We start from the raw sequence: 21,404 nt of genomic DNA on the forward strand, positions 1-21,404 counted from the left end.
AGAGAGAGAGAGAGATTAAAAACTCAGGTCCCAAATGAAAACTTTCTATTTGCTTGAACCCATGTCCAATCGATCTTCTCTGATGGATAGCTCACAACAAGAATATCGAGACCCTGTCTTCAAAAAACAAACATGGTTAGGGATGTAGCTCATTTGGTAGAGTGCTTTCCTTGCATATGGGAAGCCCAGTTTCAGATCCCAGCACCATAAAAAAGCAAACATAAAGAGTTGACAATCTAGCTTGTCCTGATGGCAGAAAAACAGATAGCTAGAAGTAGAAAGGAATTGCCTAATGATGAAAGGCTGAATTTAGTAGGAAGAGTAAACTTGTTTGAGACTAATAAAATGTACCCAAAATATATATAGGAAAAATTATAAACTCAGGGCTAGCCTGGACTATAAGAGATCCTGCCTCACCAAGCATGATGGCATACACCTTTAATCCCAGCAGGTAGATCTCTGAGTTCAAGGCTAGCCTTGTCTACAGAGCAAGTTACAGGACAGGCTAGGAAGAGAAAGCCTGTCTTGGAAAAACAGAAAGAATAATAAGTCTGGCAGGGTGGCACATGCCTTTAATCCCAGCAGGTGGAACTCTTGAGTTTGAGGCTAGCCTGGTCTATAGAGTGAGTTCCAGGACAGGCCCCAAAACTATACAGGGAAACCCTGTCTCGAAATAACAAAAACAAAAAGAACAACAGCAGAAACCAGAGAGATTCTATCCTGAAAACAAAAAGCACCACACAGAGGTTACAAACAAGTATAAATCAACAAAATGACTCTCTCTCTCTCTCTCTCTCTCTCTCTCTCTCTCTCTCTCTCTCTCTCTGAGACAAAGTCTTTCTCTGTGTAGTCCTGGCTGTCCTGAAACTCTTCATAGACCAGGCTAGCTTGGAACTCAAACAGACCCTCCTGTCTCTACCTCCCCAGTGCTGGGATGAAAGTGTGCACTATTATACCCAGCTCTATGTTAAAAGAAAGGAAAGGAAAAAAAAACAACATCATTTTGTGCTGGTTCAGGGGGCACAGAGCTTTAATTCCAGCACTTGTGAGGCAGATGCAGAGGATCCCCATGAATTTTAGACTCTCCTCATCTACATAGAGTAGATGACATCTAGGTCTACACAGATCCTGCCTTTAAAAACAAAACAAATGGGTTTTCTTCACATCTTCCTTGCCACTTTGGTGACTCCTTCTTTCCTTCCCTTTTTACTCCTTCTCATTTGGTGGGTATTTAATGTATGTTTGCATAGGCAGGGAGCACATGCGTGCCTACTCTTTCTTACTCATGCCTTACTCTGTGAGGCGGGGTCTCTTACTCAAACCCAGAACTCCCCCATATAGCTGGTCTTAGTAACTAGCTTGCTCTGGGGATCCCTTGCGTCCATCTTCCAAAGAAGGAATGACAGAAGGGCTGCCATGCCTGCTCAGCATTGTTCTGGGTTCTGGGGATCTGAATTCAGAGCCTGTTACTCGCTCTGCAAACACTTTAAAACACTTTAACTATTGAGCCATCTTCTCATGCTGGTGCAGGAGAATTGTCTGTATTCTGTCAATCATGTTTTAAATAAACGCTGATTGGCCAGGCAGGAGGTGTAGGTGGGAAAACCAGACAGGAAGTAGAAATGATGCAAGGAGAGCAGGAGAATTCTGGGGAGGAGGAAGTTGATTCCTCCCACTCCTGACCAGATCACTGAAGCAGCAGGATGTGAACTGCCCCACTGAAAAAGGTACTGAGCCACATGGCTAACATAGATTAGAAAAATGGGTTAATCAAGATGTGAGAGTTAGCCAGTAAGAAGCCTGATCTAACAGGCCAATCAGCATTATAACTTAAAGAGATCTCCTGTGTGATTGATTTTTCTTTGGGGCTAAACAGCTGGGGGAACTGGGCAGGACAGAAAAACCCCCAAACAAGCAGGCTCCCCTCATGTTACATCATTCCCCATCCAAAAAAAAAAAAAAATGGTCTCATATTGTAGCTAAAGTTGGCCTAGAACTCATTATATATTCCAAACTAACTGTGAACTTGTGGAAATCCCGTGTCAGCCTCCTGAGTACTAGGGCTACAGATGGGAGCACTTTGCCTAACTGAATTTTTCCATTAGCTTCAAAAATGCTACTGAAGTTGAGTGTAACAGCACATGCTTACAATCCCAGCTTTGAGAAGGTTGGAACAGGAGGACTGTGAGTTCAAGGCCTGCTTGGGCTATGAAATGCTAATGGTTACATGTAGAATTTTTAGAGTCAAAAAACTCTAAAGGATCTGCTAACTTTGTAGGTTAACAAGTTTGAATATCAGATGATGAACAGGAAGGAGACATGGCACTCTTGGGGGAGAAAGGAAGGGTACCTATTACAAGAGGCAAAGTAGCAGAACGTGTGCCCCATTCCCAGTGTGATGCCATGAGGCCCTGGTGATGCCTGTCAGATGTAAGCAGGACATTATAGGACAATAGCTCAGCAGGAAACTGGTCTTCATAAGTGGCAGACGAATCTGCCCAGCTTTATCCTGGAGAGTGGTAATGCCTTTTCCTTCTTTCTGGAGAGCAAAGACTCCCCTTGGAACAGCAAGAAGGAATTCTCTTTAGCATACAAAGATGATTGCTATTCAGATATTCCTGGAAAATACAGCCCAGGAAGAAAGCTGTTGATCCCTTTGCCGGAATCTGCAGATCTGAGAGACCAATGAGGATCAACCTTCATTAAATGGCTAATGCTTCATGAAAAAATTCCATCTGTGTTCAATGTTGGCATCAATGTTCCTAGGAGAACTGAGATTTTCCTCATTCTTATGTAATTTGGGGTTACATCCTGGACATTTTGAACATTCTGTTTTTAGGCTTGAGCTCTATTTAAATTCTATTGGAAATGTAGATCTGAATATGGTAGTGCATGCCTTAATCCTAGCACTTAGGATGCTGAGGCACGAGAAAAATTGTAGTGGGCATTTTCTTTGGGCTGTCAACCAGCTCCCAAATAAAGACACGGAGACTTATTATGAATGCTCAGCCTTAGCTTAGGCATGTCCCACTATCTCTTTTAACTTAATTTTACCGGTTTCTATTCACCTATGCTTTGCCTCGGGGCTCTTTACCTTCTTTCCTGTATGTACCACTTTCCTGCTTTCTCTATATCTAGCTGGCTGGCCCCTGACATCTCTCTGGCATCTCCTTTTCTTTGTATCCCAAACCTAAATTCCTCTTCCTATTTATTCTCCCTGCCTAGAAGTTCTGCCTGTACCTCCTCCCTTGCTATTAGCCATTCAGTTTTTTATTAGACCAATCAGGTGCCCTGGGCAGGCAAGGTTAAACAGCAACAAATCTTTACATAATTAAACAAATGCAACACATCCTTACATAATTAAACAAATATTTGACAACACATAACCATGGATTGAGGTCAACCTGCCTGCTACTATGATGATCACGGACCAACCCTCTGAAAATGTAAGCAAGCCCAGTTAAATGCTTTATTTTATAAATTGTCTTCATCATGGTGTTTCATTATAGCAATAGGACAGTAGCTAAGACAGAGGCCTTCTTCTGTCTCTAAGAAAATAAGCTTACATTTAACATAATGAACATGCTTTCCCAATACTTTGATAAAAATCTCAGAATCTCTAAAATTCACAGCACTTTTGTTAGGCAACCCTGTGGCCTGTAAAGAAACATCTGACCCTTGTTCTGTTCCTGTGGGAACTGAGGCATGAGGAAGTGATACAAAGTACTGTTTATAACAACTGGGTGTTGCACGTGGGGGATGTTGTATCAAGTCTCAGAGACTTCAGATTCTGTCTTGACAGGAAAGTGGCAGTAAATGAAGGTGTCATTGGCAGTAGTAAATCCTGTAGGATCTCACCTTAGCTAACTTGATGAATGATTTCAAGGATGATGATGGAGAAGACAGGACAGCATGTTCTCAGTTCCTTTCTTTCTTTCTTTCTTTCTTTCTTTCTTTCTTTCTTTTTAATGTTTTCTTTATTATTTATTATGTATACAGTATTCTGTCTGCATGTATACCTGCAGGCCAGAAGAGGGCACCAGATCTCATTACAGATGGTTGTGAGCCACCATGTGGTTGCTGGGAATTGAACTCAGGAGCTTTGTAAGAGTAGTCAGTGATCTTAATCTCTGAGCCATCTCTCCAGCCCCCCTTCTTTTGGTGTGGGAGAATTGTCTGTATTCTGTCAATCATATTTTAATAAAACACTGATTGGCCAGGCAGGCAGTATAGGCGGGAAAACCAGACAGGAAGTAGGGGTGGAGCAGAGACTGGGAGTATTCTGGAAGCAGAAGCTCTCTCGCCATTCCTGCACAGACCACCGAAGAGGCAAGATGTAAGCTGCTCCAGCTGAGAAAGGTACTGAGCCATTATGGCTAACATAGATAATGATAATGGATTAATATAAGTTACAAGGACTAATAAGAAGCCTGACCTAATGGGCCAATCAGTTTATAATCTTATGGAGTCCTGTGTGTGATTTCTCTTTGGGATTTGCCGGTTGTGGGGTACTGGGCGGGACAGAAACCCCAACACGCCGGCCCCTCATGTTACATTCTTTCTTTCTTTTCTTTGTTTATTTTTATCTTATGTGCATTGGTGTTTTGCCTGCATGTGTTTCTGGGTAAGGGTATCAGATCCCTCACACAAAAAAGTTGTGAGTTGCCATTTGGGTGCTGGGAATTGAACCCTGAGACTCGGGAAGAACAACAGTCGGGGCTCTTAACCACAGAACCATCTCTCTAGTTCCATCTCAGCTCCTTTCTAATTGTGACCAGGACAGTAGTAGATGTCTATCCACCCACCTCCTGTCTAGTGCTGAGGGACTCAAACCAATAGATGAACCATGGCTACAGATTTTAAGTATTCTAAACAAATTGTGTTAATAGAAGAAGATCAAATGTGTGTTAGAATAATCTGGTGAGGGAAACGTCTAGAAAAGTTAAGGATATAGGGGCCTTGGTGACAAGAATTTGGAAGGGCCAAAACAAATTAAGAAGAGTGGGAAGTTAGATTAGATTAGATGGGATTAAAGTTCTATAAAATAGTTCTAGGTGTGGGTGTGTGCCTGTAAGAACAGCACTAGGGCAACTGAGGCAGGAGGATCGTAAATTCAAGACCAGCATGGGCTACATACTTTCAGTTCAGCCTCAGATATGCAACCAGACCCTGACTGACCATGTCACAAATAAATATAAATGGATTTTTTTGAGACAGAACCTCTATGTAGCTCTGGATATCTTGGAACTCACTCTGTAGACCAGGCTGGCCTTGAATTCCCAGAGATCCTCCTGCCTCTGTCTCTCAACTGCTGGGATTAAAGTCATGCTTTACCACATCTGGACAAATAAATGGAATTTATAGAGGAAAGTGAGGTGCAAAATTTGACAGGCTGATTTCAGATCAGAAGAAACACTTTGGTAAGGCTAGTCCTGTTCTAAAGAATAGGAATGATGAGGGACCATGCTTTACAGGATAAATAAATAAATAAATAAATAATACAAAAAATCATAGTGAAACTAAACTTGATAGTTTACACTAAAAGCTTTATTTTATTTTATTTTATTTTATTTTATTTTTCAAGACAGGGTTTCTCTGTGTAATAGCCCTGGCTGTCCTGGAACTCATTTTGTAGACCAGGCTGGCCTTGAACTCACATAGATCCACCTGTCTCTGCCTCCCAAGTGCTGGGATTAAAAGGTGTGCTGCCTCATCCAGCTAAAAGCCTTTTCTTAAAAAAATAAGGGGGGGGGAGGTGGTGGTGATGCATGCCTTTAATCTCAGCACTCTCAAGGCAGAAGCAGGCAGATCTCTGTGAATTCGAGGCCAGCCTGGTCTACAGAGCGAGTTCCAGGACAGGCTCCAAAGCTACAGAAAAACCCTGTCTAAAAAAAAAAAAAACCATGGGCTTTGCCTAGGCATTCTAATTCTGAAAACATTCCTAGATATGCAGCTAGATAAAATAACAGTTTTTTGAATCATATTTTCATATAGATAAAACAGCAAAGATTTTTAAAAATCATATCGGCAATCCCAAGACAGTGGTAGAACATATACTTGGCATATAAAAGGCATGGAGTTCAATATATTGTGTTAAAAGAAGAAAAAAATCTGATAAAATCTGTCAGCTGCTACATCCATGGCTGTCACGCCAGTGAAGGAGAAATGCTAACTGGACGGACTGGACTGTTGCCGTAGGATTGGGGCCTGTGCTCCACGGAGTTGTTGCCCCAGGCTGTCCCTTGGCAATCAGCTGTGGTCATGATGCCACCTGAAGTTGCTACCTGCACTGACTCGACCTCGCTGTCCTTGGTGCCGATATGGCTGTCTTTTCCTTATCTTTCTGTTCTGTGTGATTCTTGCATTTTGCCAACAAATCAGACTATTCCAGAAAGTTGCTGGTACAAACAAGACTGCTGAGGACATTTTGAGCTCTGCCCCACCATTCATTAAAGCCTTTAAAGAAGTAGCCAGTTCTGGGAATTGGGGGGTCATCGTTAGGATAATTCCTTGGTGATGAGGAACAAAAGGAGTTAATCTTACTAGGAGAAACCTTAGAAGCCTTCTGCAGAAAAACAATTGCAGCAGTCCCCACTAGGCATCTGCCTGGGGAGATACGTGCTGTTGCAAACAGGAGGCCTATGCAGCCTTCCTTATGGCCAGAAAAGACCTAGGCTGATAACAACATCTGAGCCTGAGAGTCAGGGAGGGAGGAGAGTTGAGATTAATGGTGTAAGATGAGTTTCAGAGAAGTTTGAGATCATGAAATTTCCTAGCAGAAAGTTTTCCCAGGAAGATAATGGCCTTCCTTTCTCCCACCCAGGATATTCTGAGCACAAGGTCACTTAGCTCAACCCAGCCAGCCACCTGGTATAGGCTGATAAAGATGGCTTGGCTCAAGGGCAGTGGTCTCTCTGAAGGCAAGAAAAAGAGTTTAATTAACAAAATATGAAAGAGCAAAAGTCCTTGTACCCATGCCAAGGCATCTTCAAAGATTCTCTTTGTAAAACTGTTTTATGCTGTTCTTTTCTATTTTATAATTTGCTGATGTATGCCTTTGCCAAGTTCCTTGTTTGTAAAGTATAAAAGCCTTACACTAATTGAAGTAAAGTTACAGCAGCATATTCAACCACATTGAATATGTCTGTCTGTCATTTCCTTGCCGATTCCTGAATTCTCCTGAGCCTTCGCCCTGATTCTCCCACAGTCTGAGTGGATCCACCCCTGAGCCGGTCCCTGGCAGTCAGCCAAGCTAGTTGGAACATAGTTAGAACCCCACATCCTCGGAGGGTGAGGCAGGAGGAGTCTAAGTTCAAAGTCAACCTGCTGAATTTAGGAAGATCTGCTCTCAAATAAACAAACAGTATACCTAACAGTGTTGGCATAATAACCTAATTATACTAATAAGTATACCTAATGTGTCCACATAATGTCAAATAAAAACGACATATATGTGAAGAAAATGTTGAAATGCCAACACAGAGCCAGGAGGCAGCTCAGTGGTAAAGCATTGCCCTCACAACGTCCTGCATTTGATCCCCAATACTGAAGAAAATGTCTTTAAAATGTCAACAGTCTTAGAGTAACATTTATGAATGTGTAAACTTGCTTTTTTTTTTTTTTTACAGTGGACTTACATAGTGGACCGAAAGATTTCTCCAGAATAGGATGATGGGATGGCTGCTAAGCCTTGCACTCACTTCCTCTGGTGGCTACATGGTTGGATGTTCTGTTTGTCCCACTGCCATCTTTAGACCTGTAAAGTAATATCGCCCTGAACAGTAGAGCACATGAAGGCAGAAGTATCTGTCCTGCCTGTCCCACAGTCATTCAGTCCCAAAGAAACACACAGAGGATGTTATTAACTATAAACTGTTTGACCTGTTATCTCAAGCTTCTTACAACTCAAATTAACCCATAATTCTTTTGTTTTTTCTTTCTTTTTTTTTTTGTTGTTGTTTTTGGGTTTTTTGTTTTGTTTTGTTTTGGTTTTTTTTTTTTTGAGACAAGGTTTCTCTGGAGCTTTAGAGCCTATCCTGGAACTAGCTCTTATAGACCAGGCTGACCTCGAACTCACAGAGATTCGCCTGCTTCTGCCTCCAGAGTGCTGAGATTAAAGGCATGCATCACCACTGCCCAGTTTAATCCATAATTCTTATCTATGCTTAGCCACGTGGTTTGGTACCTTTTTCAATGCAGCATTCTCTTCTTCCTTCCTGTGCATCTGGGTGGTGACTACAGACTGAGCCTTTCCTTTTCCCAGAATTCTCCTGGTCAGGTCACCCCACCTATACTTCCTGCCTGGCTACTGGTCAATCAGCATTTTATTGGTTTACCAATAAGAGTGACAAATCTTTACAGGGTACAGGAGCATTGTCCCACAGAATTTCCCTTTTTTCTTAACAAAACAAGAACTTTGAATCTAATTTCCTTTGTTTAGCTTTTTTCCTGACCATTATCATAAAAAGTTTTAACCAACACTCTAAATAAAGTCAAACATCCATAATTTATATTTTGGGAATTTGGGTGTTGTTTTCTTCTAACTGCTTCCTGCTATTTTGGGGGCCAAATACTTTTAGGGTACACGGAGACCTTTCAGGGGGAGTCTTGTTCTATCAAACCACATTAGCCTGGAAGGAATTCACAGGTTCCCATCTTCTGTAGAAACAAAAGCAGAACCTCTTTTCCAGAGTAATATATCCTTAGATTCAAATTTTGAAGTCAAGACACCTTTTTTTTTTTTAAGACAGGGTTTTTCTGTAGCTTTGGAGTCTGTCCTGGAACTAGCTCTTGTAGACCAGACTGGCCTCAAACTCACAGAGATCCACCTGTTTCTGCCTCCCGAGTGCTGGGTTTAAAGGTGTGCGCCACCACTGCTTGCTCAATGCCTTTAAAATATATATGTTGGTTTAGCTTAGCAGCCCTCAGAATCAAATGTTTCTCTTCAGTCAAAAAATCCAAAGAAGATATAATAATACACATAATCCAGACCCTCTGTGTATATTGCATGTTTATGTGGCTTATATTTTTTATTCTATTACTTTTCAATATTATTATCTTTATTTCTTTAATCTATGACCATCTTTATTCTTTCTTCTGTCTCTCCTAAGCCCATGTACACTTATCCAATAGTATGACCTATTTACAGGGCTTTTTTTTTCCCTGAATCTGCCTTTATTGAATATCTGTAATCCTTTTTTGACCAGGAGTGCTTCTTAAAATGCTAAGTAGCATGGCCAGGAGTAACACTGCAGCTTTGCCTGTTGACTCTGCCCAGAACAACATACAAGAGGTATGCTCAACACCTCAGCTCCAGGGATGTAGTAGTGAGAAGCAGGCTGCGTTCCCGGCGCCCGGCTAACTTAATCCCCAAAATAACCACATGGAAATTGTATTAATTAAACACTGCCTGGCCCATTATCTCCAGCCCCTTATTGGCTAACTCTCACATATTAGTTTAACCCATCTCCATTAATGTGTATTGCCACTTGACTGTGGCTTACCGGCATGAGTCTAACCATCATTCATGGCATCTGCCTGACTCTGCTTTCTTTCTCCCAGCATTCTGTTTGGTCTACTCCACCTATCTAAATTCTGCTGTATCCAAAAGCCAAGGCAGTTTCTTTATTTGACCAATGAAAGCAACACATAGAAAGAAGATCCTCCTACACCACAGGAACACAGCTGGTCTATGTGGCCATTAATCACCTTGTAGCACTCTGTTCACAAACCCATTTAAATGCTTATAACCAGACCTCACAAAAGAGCCAGAGCCATTTGTGCCACCAGCACAAACCAGGAAGCTGACTCTTAAAGAAGCCGGGCCTCTGTTCACTGTCAGCAAACAGAACCTTTCTGAAAAAAATACAGCTACCAAGAAGTTCCAGTTCACTCCCATTTTTGTGAGTCTAGAAGCCCTTTTTGATAAGTTTTCTTAGGCTTTATGTGGATGTATGTTGCCCAACATTGGGAACCATTTTGTAAACAGAAAATGCACATTGATTTCCCAGTCACCCAGATCCAAATAATCACACAGAAACTGTATTAATTACAACATTGTTTGGCCAATGACCCAGGCATATTTCTAGTTAGCTCTTACATCTTAAATTAACCCATTTCTATTCATCAGTGTATTTCCACAAGACTGTGGCCTACTGGTAAGTTTCTATAGCATCTTTCTCCTTCAGCAGCTACATGGCACCTCCCTGATGCTGCCTTCTTTCTCCCTGCATTCAGTTTAGTTTTCCCACCTAACTCTATTCTGTCCTGCCATAAGCCAAGGCAGTTTATTAACCAATGGTAATAAAACATATTCATAGCATACAGAGTAGAATACCACATCAAGCACATGTTCAGCATGTGTAGAGAACTGTCTCTAGTACCAAAAATAGTTATTTATGAATTTTTACTCTTGGCTTTTTTGAGGGGCCTGCCACCCAGCTCCCAAATAAATCACACATGGGGGATTATTCTTAGTTATGAATGCCTTAGTTTGACTTGTTTCTTGCCCATTTATCTTAAATTATCATCTACCTTTCGCCTCTGGACTTTTATGTTTTTAACTTCTTTATATCCTACTTTCCTTCTTAATTAATTAATTAATTAATTTCCTTCTTAATTAATTAATTAATTAATTAATGGCTGGCTGGGTGGCTGGCCCCTGATGTTCTGCTCTCCTTGCTTACCTCCCAGAGGTCTCCTTCTATTTATATTCTCTGCCTGGTAGCCTTGCCTATCTTTACTCCTGACTTGCTATTGGCTGTTCAGCTCTTTATTAGGACCATCAGGTGTTTTAGACCAGCAAATAATCCCAGCTTCAGAGTTAGTCAGATGTAGCATAAACAAAAAACAACACACCTTAAAATAATATTCCCCCAAAAATAGTTGTTTTAAAGAAAATCACTAAAAAATTCAAGACACCTATTCAGCTGTGGATGTAGCTCAGTTGGTACAGTGACTACAGAGCATGTACAAAGTCCTGAGTTGGATTTGCAGGGCCACATAAAACTGGGCATGGTGATGCACTGTAATCCCAGACCTTGGAAGGTGGAGTTGGGAGAGCAGACGTACAAGATCATCCTCTGAACTCTACCCATTCCTGTGCCAAGCCTCTTCTCATACTTCTTTCTGGCTGAAACTTCCTTTCCTCTTTACTATCCACATTCTTCATGTATTTCTTTACTATTCCTCCCAGGATATTTTTAAAATTTATTTATTTTTACATTATGCACATTGGTGTTTTTCCTGTATGTATGTCTGTATGACAGTGCCAGATCTTCTGAAACAGACAGTTGAGTTGCCATGTGGGTGTTGGGAATTGAACCAAGGTCCTTTGGAAGAGCAGCCAGTGCTCCTAACTGCTGAGCCATCTCCCCAGCCATATTTTGTTGCTTTTTGTTCATTTATTTTATAAATTATGTTTACTTATTTATTTTACACCCCAACTGCAGTTTCCCCTCCCACCTCTCGTCTGCTGCCCCTCCATCCACTCCTCCTCTGTTTCTGCTCAGAAAGAGACAGGCCTTCCATGGTTGTCAACAAGCATGGCATATCAAGTTGAGGTAGGACTAAGTTCCTCCCTTTGTATTAAGGCTGGGCAAGGCATCCCAGCATAGGGAACTGGATCACAAAAGCCAGCTTAAGTGTTACAGACAGGCCCTGATCCCACTGCTGGGAGTCCCACAAATAGACCAGCTACACAACTGTCACATATACGTAGTGGGTCTAGGTCGGTCCCATGCAGGCTCTCTAGATGTGGGTTCAGAGTCTGTGAGTTCTTATGAGCCCACGTTAGCTGTTTCTGTGGGTTTCCTTATGATCTTGACCTCTTTGGCTCCCTCCTGGGATATTTTGTATCAGTTGCATTGCATCTTTCATTTTTGTTTACATATGTGTACAGTGTATGTATGTACATGTTCATTAGTGTACATATGTGTAGGAGTACACATGCATGTGTGAGTGTACCTAGATGTGGACCCAGAGATCCATGTCAAGTGTACTCTATCAGTCTCCACCTTTTTGTGGGGGGACTGTTTTTGAGACAGTCTGTCACTGTGCATCATTGGTTGACCTGGGACTTGTTAACTAGGCCTGCTTCTGTGTCCTAAGTGGAACTGATGTCCCACCAGACCATACACACCTTCTGCCTTACTGTCATTTGTTTTTTTGAGGCAGGGTATTGGCTGTCCTGGAGCTGTTTATCAGGCTGACCTTGAATCACATTCTGCCTCTGCCTGCAGAATGGTGGTACCTGATCCATCTTATCTTTTTAATTACATTTTTTGTGTGTATGTGTGCCAGAACATCACAACACACATATTATTGATGTCAGTGAACTCTGTCCACCATTTAAGTCCCAGGTCATCAGGTTTGATGTCTGATATCTTCACCTGCAGCCATCTTACCAGCCTTAGTTTAAGACAAGGTCTCTCACTGAACTAGGCAATCATTCACTTATAGACTGGCTGGCCAGCAGGCCCCAGGAATCCTCCCATTGCTGACTCCCAAGTGCTGGTTTTCATGTAGGTGCAGGAATGTGAACTCAGGTCTTCATGCATGCCTGGAAGACTTCAGCAATGGAAACATCTCCCCAGCTCCATGGAAGTCATTCTCAATTAGGTTTTGTTAACCCTGTTTTAGCTACAAAACCTTACAGAGTATAGTTTAATCAGCTTAATTTTATCCATTCCTATTTAGAATTCTTGTATTTTACATAAATATAATTTTTAAAAGTTAAAAATTGAAGTGTATCAAGGAAATAAATATCGAAATATTTATAAATTTATTGTTATAAATTTATAAACATAATAAAATATTATAAAATAAATGTAAATTAAAATATTATAAAATTTTTATAATAAATTCTGAAATATTGGCCTAATGTACCCAATGATGAGCAATAATATAATAAAAACAGCAATATTGGTGAGAATAACCTCTTCTTTTTTAAGTGGGTATTTGCATTGGGCTGCAGGAATAAAAACATTAACCCTTTAAATTATTTGATGTAGGAATTTTTAGTACAGTGTCTGAGAAATCTAAGTCAATCTGTCACCTGATTCTAACTCACCTACAAACTGTCCCAACTCCATTCTACTGCTGTGGTACTAAACCTCAGAGGGTTTGTGCGGGTCCTTGGCAGTTGAGTAACAGGATCAAAGAAAATTACCTTACTAATGGAGGATCTTCTGTGGAGAGAGATTCAAAGTGTAGACTTCCAGATGTGCCAAGGTGAGGAACAAAAGACATAATCCTCAGAGAAACAAGGAATAGCATCAATCCTACTTGTCCAATAACTATTACCAAGGAGAAAACACTCCAGACACAACTGAGACTGAGTGACAAAATTTATCTTCCTTTTATTAACTTAAAAGTACTAGCTAGATTTGAGGGCCATCCCCAGAATGTTTGTTCAAGACCCTCAAAGGTAAGTTTACTTGGTGACTCTGGAGTCTGTCTACCTCCTTCCAACAAAGACTTGTATTAAGGACTCGTTTGTTTATAGAAAACGCCATCTTGCAGGAAAAATGAATGGTCAGATTTGTTGGTTCCAGAAGTACTAGGTCTGCCTAACTCAAGCTCAAGGATCTGCACGACGTCCACTTACAAGTGCTGTGTCCAGGGAAAATTTAAAGTTGTTTCAATGCAGTAAACTAACAGGTTGGCTTTTTCTTTGTTCTCAACTCGTATCTCAGTATAGTAAACATGACTGAAGTTATCAGAACAGTGTGGATGGGAAACCAATCAGAAAGCTCTTAACAAAGTTAAAATTCTGGGCTCATTTACTTAGTATAAGAGAAGTCACAATCTCTGTACTTCTATAGTTTTTCTTATTGCTTTCAGAGATAGGGTTTCTCTGTGTACTCTTTCTTGGCCGTCCTGGAACTCATTCTGTAGACCAGGCTATCCTCAAACTATCAAAGAGATTCACCTGTTTCTACCTCCTCAGTATTAGGATTAAAGGCACACCTGACTGAGACAATGCCTCTTAACTCTGGATGTACCTTTGAGCCTTTAGGAAAGGTCAGGATCAGGCAGCTGTCAATATTAATACTAATTGCAGATCATTTAAATCAAGTTTTCTAGTGGGCCTGGACCACACAGGTGTTTTCAGATTTCTCCTGGGACTTGAATACATACCCAGTGTTAAGGTTACAATTTCAAGGACTGTCCCTTCCACATAGAGAAAGGCACCCATGGACTAGAGATGATGGCTGTCGTTGACTATGGTGTGGAGAAGCTAGATTCAAGATGCTAGCTAAGCCACTGAAAGTCTGTGTGTAGTATGTCTTTCAACAATGTCCTTATATTCTCTGAAAGATTAAGAATTGAGTGGCATCCTTTGCAGTAAGTCAGTTCCAATAGGCACGGCCACACCTGCAAAGAGCCTGCTAAAGGTACAAGATGAGCGCCAACCAATATCACAACAGACAGTAGAGAAAACTAGAGGTGGTACTTCCAGCACCTGTGCCCTACAAAGAAAGCCACAACTATTTCTGCCAAAATTACTAAAAGAGCAAAGAATACATGTGGGAAAAGTACTAACATCGATAAATATATGTAATATTTTGAAATGATTACTTATGGTCAACAGATAGGACCAAGATGAATCTTCTATAAATACAGACAAGGGATAGGAAATTTGAGATTTTGCAGATGGTCTAAGTTCACTTCCTATATTCTGTGAGGCAATTATGCATGGCTGTCACCGAGGGGTTTTTTGGTTTTGTTATTTTTCAGACAGCATCTCTTTGTAGCTTTGGAGCCTGTTCTGGAACTCGCTCTACGAGGCTGGCCTTGACCTCTCAGAGATCCAGAGTTCCACCTGTCTCGTCTCTGCCTCCCAAGTGTTAGGATTAAAGGCATGTGCCACCACTTCTCGACATCACATCTTTTAAACTTCCATAGATTTACAGGCTGGAGAGATGACTGAGTAAGGGCACCTGCCACTATGCCCGGTAATCAGAGTTCAAATCCTGGGACCTATATGGTGGGAGAAGAGACTGACACCTGCAAGTTCACACACAATATATAATAAAACAAATTTAAAAATGGACTCATAGGAATTTGAAGCAAAGCATGAGTCATGTAACTTCATGTTACATTGGACATTTCACTCACATAGTTCTTGCAGGAAGCTGAAAATGCTAGGTTCAATGGAGTGCTTAAAGTTTTCAAACTACAAAAAAAAAACAAACAAGTGAAGCAGTTGGCTTATTCTTAGGTCCTTTTTAATGAACTTCTGAACAAGTAATGTCGAATACATGTTCCTAAATATGTCGATTACTCTCACTTTTTTTTTACTAAGTTAATCAATGGAAATTATTAGTATTTGGTATCCCAGAATCCAGGGGATAGTCCTGTTACCATCTACTTTAAATGGCAACTTTTTCATTTTAAAAGATACAGAGCAACAATATGATTATTTGAGGGCAGGTAAGTTGAGCTCCTAAGAAAAGCCAGTTTGGAAGAACAGTATAGCCACAAGTGTGTCCTGAAAAACTCTAATTACAAAGTAAACAGGTGGACAAATTCATTAGGGACCAATCGGAAAACCAGAGACAGCACAGGGTTCCCGTACCAGTCATGTACAGGTAAACACAGAAGACAAGCATCATTAGTTGAAAAGAACTCAAGATCCACGACACTCTCAAAATTACCTCACTTCCTTACTCCTAAATGAGAAGACAATTTGTCCTCAGAGAGGCCAGACATCTTTACATTACAATGAGATTTCCAACATTTAGAGAAATACAGGTTCTTGAACTAGAAATCAAGGCCTCACTTACAGGCCAATTAAATGTCTCAGCAGGTAGATGTGCCATGCAACCAGGTAACCTGAGTTTGATCCCTGAAATGTAAGGGTGGAAGGTGAGATTCCTATGCAAGTTGTCCTGAACGCCACACACGCACTCCCCATCTTTTTAAGCCTTCATATCTAGGCATGGTGGTACATGCGTTTAATCCCAGCACTCAGGAGAGTGAGGCAGACCTCTGTGTTTGAGGCAAACGGGTACATAGAGATACTGTCCCAAAAAAATGTTAAGACAGACCTTGGAATGGTTTTGCTGCACTGCTAGTAACATCCTTACGTTTGGTACAGGCAGCCTTGAAACAAGGGCTACAGTCTGGTTTAGGTACATAGAACACTGAGGTTATAGCATCAGTAAATTCTATATATAAATTCTAATTTATATTGTACCAAACTCTTCTGGCTACCATCCCAAAATGGTGCCTCAGCACCAACTGCATTCTCTAACAAACTGGAGACTTTTAGACTCTTGCCTTTTATAGTTTTTTCCCTATGCTTTATCTTTCCAGACTGGTCCTCAACTCCATCTCCCAAGTGCTGGGGTTATAGGTATGCACTCTGCTTCTTTTAGTAGTATACATGAGTATGTAGAAGTACTCATTTTGTTGTACAAACTAACTAGAGTACACATAAAAGATATTCTTTGTTAAACACAGCACTCTCCAGAATCTCCTACACACTAGATTTTCCATATCCACCTCATAGCTGTAGAAGGGAAAGCGAAACTTGATAAACAACCTCTTCCAAAATTTTTTATTGCTGCAAATTGTAGTTTCCAACCAGCAAAAACTGAAACCATTTCTGCTTCCTGCGGTGCAACAGCTATTTCATAGGGTTTGTGTCTTAGATTTGACAATCTTCCAATTAAAAATCAGGAGCATGAGGCAGAAAAGACGACTCCTTCCATCAGAAAGGTTGGATCATGATCTTTAGAATTCAAGGACAGTATTATTTAAAAGAAACACCTACCATGTTCAATGCTCTACTTTTTAAGCTTTCCCCAAATGGATGCTATGCATGGCAACAGAAATAGTCTCACCAGTTGACCAGAAGGGATGTCTGAGTCTGTTACAACCCACCTGACTCTAGACCATGCTCTGAGCTCTTCAGCCACAGCTCCCATTTCATAGCTCTGAGAGCAGGAGAGTATGCAGTACAATCATGGTGAAAAAAACAGGGCCTAAGAAGACCCAGAAAGCTTTCCAGTGACATCGGCACTACTTTTAGTCATGCTATTAGAGATCATTTTATTGTTGTGCATAATAAATACAGAAAAAATAGTGAAAATGACTCAACTATCTAATTAAAGCTAAGTAAACTAAGCTAGTCAGAGTTTAGCTTTTCAATGAGAAATGACAATAGTGAATATAAAGAAAAACAAAAGGATCTTTACTTTCCTATATTAATACAGGCCGAGGGAACCCCTTATTAAAAGGGTTGATAACACCAGTTCTTAGCAATAAACATAAGGCACTTGTTTAGATTACAACATCACACTGCATTTTTCCAACTTGTTTATCTAACCCTGTTTTCCCCCACAGTATCACTGGAAATTAACTGAATATGGATGGGGTAAATGGGAAATCATCCAGCTGATATACTCAGAGAGTACAGTACAATGTTTTAGGTGAACCCAGGCAAGGTCCTTTGACATCAGACAATGTATACACTATAAAGTAAACCTGAAGGAAAATAAAAGATTTATTCAATAGTTTCAGTAAAATTGGGTTGGAATACAATATACATGATAGGAATTTAGCTCCTTTCGGGTGGCATCTGCATTAGAGTTCTGAGTACTTCTGAGTATTCATCCTAAGACAATCTACATCGTTTGAACATTGTCAAGACAAATAGACGGATTTCATTGGGATATACAGTAGAGCTTAAACAAAACCACACATACACGCCTACTATATGGCTGGTGCCTCCTCCAACACTGAACTAGTGGCAGAGGTAGCACTAGTGTTTATTCCAAACAGTAAGAGCCTCAGTTGCCACTCATAGGAGAAGTTTTTTGTTTTTTGTTTTTTTTTTTTTTTTGCCATCTGTTAAGATGTTCCTGAGACGGGGCCTGTTAAAGCAAAGCACTGGAGTTCAGACTGTAATTATCTTTGCATCACTGACCTGTTAGACTGGGATGTGGAATGCAGATCATGTACTATGAAACAAAAGGATCTGATCTTCTGAAAATTCCCTTTAGCGTATGAACTATCTATAACTAAAATACTACAAAAGTTTGATTTTTATATACACTTAATTAATTTTACTTAAACTTAATTGCTCAGACCTTGCAAACATAAAGAGAATATTGAGCCTGAGGCTAGTTCTCAGTGTACAGGTTTGACGTATTTAAGGCTCGTTTTCCCAATCAAAATAGTCGTGTTTAATTTTCTTTTCAGATTATGAATTACATTCATAGGACCTGCCACAATCCTAGCCCTCAGTGAAATCTGAACCAAGGAGCAGCATTCTACTTCATTCTGGAACTTCCCTGACACCATCATTTAACCCACTCTAAAAGCTCCCCTCCGTACTAACCCTACAATGCATTTCATTGCCTCTGGCTTGCAACCTCTGTTTCCACCTGTGTATTTCACAGAAGCCCAACTCGGATTAGTGGAAATATTCACACAACTGTTTTTCAAAACAATTTATTGCATCATATTTGGTACCTTATGTTTAACAACAAAAAAGAAATTACATTTGTAACTGCAGGAAAAAGAAGCTGGTCTGTTATTGAAAAAAAAAATCTTGGGCCCTTTAAAAATTACAAAGTCTTGGGCTTGCCTGAAACAACTGAGCAAGAAATATATTCTTAGAAATGAAGGGCTTCAAGTATTACAAACCTGTGACACTGTGGAAAAGTTCCAGAGGTATCTAAACTGCAGCACTTTTTTCTGCATATCGTGAACAAGGCCTGCTGAGGTTTTTAGCTATTAGTCTCTTGATCAGTCATAGAATGGTAGTCAGGAGTTCTGCTCTTTAACTTCAAGCCATGGTAGATTTTCTTTTTTTTCACTCTTGGGTGAAAAATTCATGCTTGCTAATTAGTTGATGCCACATCACAGTGCATTTGGTTCTTGCATTACAGTTTTAACAAGTTTGGCCAAAAACAATGCTAAAGGTCTGCATTGTTATTTTAGTTCTTCAAGTTTTAGTTAAAATTGAGATTGTTCCAACTGGTTCCTTCGGTTAAAAACTGTGGTACAAGAACACCAAACTGATCATGTACAGCAAATTTTGGAAACACAACACGCGTACTGAACACCTTCTAGGTTTCATATAATCTGCTTGGTAGCTATGTGTCCCAGTCTCTACAACGTCAAGCGTCTGTTGTAGATGGCTCTGTACATAGTGATTCACATTGCATACTTCCTATGGTCAAGAATCAACCCCGTAACAAAATCAGTCAGATGCTAAAGCCCCAACAACTCTTTGTGCTCAGTGAAAGAATCCAGTGCTAAAACAGCATTTATGCTGTCTGAGATATAGTAAAATCTCACAAGACAAATTGAAAGTAATATTTCTGCCACACACCTGCTATGTTAGCTGTAATAGCCTCCAGATTTTATATAAATTAGTTTAAAAATATGGGCAGGGAAGGTAGGAGTAGGATATGGAATTTTTTTAAACCCCTCAATTTTAGCAGCTTTTAATTTTTAAGAAACTGAACCTATATCCTGTAATGTTAGATATTTTATATATAGTATTCAGCAGGATAAAAAACGTAAAAGACTATTTGAAGGCAAGAACATTTACTCCTCTCATTTTGTGTAAGTTAGAGCAATGCAGCAGGTGCGTGACAAAAATATTATACACTAGATATGGTCCAAAGTCATTCCATTTGCTTGTTTAATGATGTTCAAATTTCATTGGCCAGTTCTTCAGTTTCTGCAGAGCTATCTCCATTAACTGTGATCTTCATATCCTCTTCATATCCAGGGGGCATGAAAGCCAAAGCATAAGGGAAAAGCTTATGACAATTTGCTCTATAAGCTTCAGCAGCTTCTTTACAGTCTCCTAGGCTACCATCACACAAGGCTTCCAACACCTCCATGCAAGTCTAAAGAAAGAAAAGGTCATGTTAGCAGTCGGCACAAAACAGGTCTTAGCATGAGACACTTCAACCATTTCCAAAATAAGAATAAAATGCTCATTTAAGCAAAACAAAAGCATTTCCTCCTGCTTATATATCCCACTAGGATGGTCTTCAAGGCCTAAACCAAACATTTCTTCAGAAATAGAGGGTTTATATCCAAATTAAACAGAGACGAATGTATGTGCATTTGATTAAAATACATAAGGTATTAAAAAGTACTGTTTTGGGGGGGGGGGGTCTGATTTTCTTTTTTTGGGGAAAGGGGTGTTAGAGAAAAGGGTTTATCTCTATAGCCCTGGTTGTCCTGGAACTCACTCTTTAGACTAAGCTAGCCTCAAATTCAGACAACCCTAGCTTCCCGTGTGCTGGGATTAAAGGCATGTGCCATCAACCACCCAGCTAAAGTAGTGCTCTTTAACGTACACAGTCTTATGAAACGACATTACCACAGACTAGCTTGGCCCTATGTATAAACGTTAAACTTACAATGTCAAAGCCAACTTCCACATTTAGGAAATGTTCTTTACTTCTTTTGGGGAAGCAATGAGCCAGCAAAATCAAATACTGGCCCGGACATGGTGGCCCATGGTTAATCCCAGCACTGTGTGGCAGAAGCAGGTGGACCTTTAGTTTGGTCTATATTACATAGTGAGTTCTAGTCCAGCCAAGGCTACTCTCAACAAACTACAAAATCAAATCCTGCTATTAAACTCTAAATTCAAATTAAGGAATCTTGAAGCTGGAGAGATGGCTCAGTAGTTGAGAGCACTTGTTGCTTTTGCAGAGGCCTCAGGTTTGGCTCTCACCATCCACATGGTGATTCACAATCATCATCTAACTTGAGTTCTAGTAGATTCAACACCCTCTTCTGACCTCCAAGAACACAAAGCATGCATATGGTACGTATCTATACACGCAGGTAAAACACTCAGAAGAACAGTCCATATTGCATAGAGAAACCCTGCCTCAACTACCTCCACAAAAAAAAAAATTTAAAAAAAGCAATCTTAAAGAACATCCAAGAATTAAGTAAGCAGAAAAATGTTCAGTACAGTGATTAGAAACACAGGTTCTCTCTCTCTCACACACATTTCTTTCAATATCCCCTATATTTATATCTACATTTTAAAATGTTTCATGTTATGTGCATTTCCCACATCCCCTCTTTTAAATATTTATTTATTATGTATACAGTATTATGTCTGCATATATGCCTGCAAGCCAGAAAAGGGCACCAGTGGTTGCTGGGGATGAACTCAACCTTTGGAAGAGCAACCAGTACTCTTCCTGCCACCTCTCCAGGTCCCTCACATTTTCTTTTCAGTTAGACAAAACTACTTGGTTTCCATATACGAGGCACTCCAAAAATTTTGCCAAGATACAAAAACCATTATATTCACACTCTAACCCTAATGGTGCATTACTTGACAACCAAGAGTTCTAAAACTTTCATTCTTAACTTAATAGTTTAAGAGGACCAGAAATCAGATTCCA

At 40.2% G+C, this 21,404-nt stretch overlaps 1 protein-coding gene across 2 annotated transcripts in view; it reads right to left on the bottom strand.

Annotated features, from left to right (window-relative positions):
• Window positions 1–17,177: 17,177 nt before the first annotated feature.
• Window positions 17,178–21,404, bottom strand: part of Naa15 (N-alpha-acetyltransferase 15, NatA auxiliary subunit) — a 64,033-nt gene continuing 59,806 nt past the window's right edge. For both annotated transcript variants that reach the window (XM_048424939.3, XM_085682434.2), the window contains one exon: window positions 17,178–19,874. In XM_048424939.3, the coding sequence (XP_048280896.1) occupies window positions 19,674–19,874 (201 nt within the window). In that variant the 3' untranslated portion in view covers window positions 17,178–19,673. The remainder of the gene's footprint in view (window positions 19,875–21,404) is intronic.

This window comes from Myodes glareolus, chromosome 20, assembly GCF_982192425.1.
Source record: "Myodes glareolus chromosome 20, mMyoGla1.1, whole genome shotgun sequence".
NCBI classification, from domain to species: domain Eukaryota; kingdom Metazoa; phylum Chordata; class Mammalia; order Rodentia; family Cricetidae; genus Myodes; species Myodes glareolus.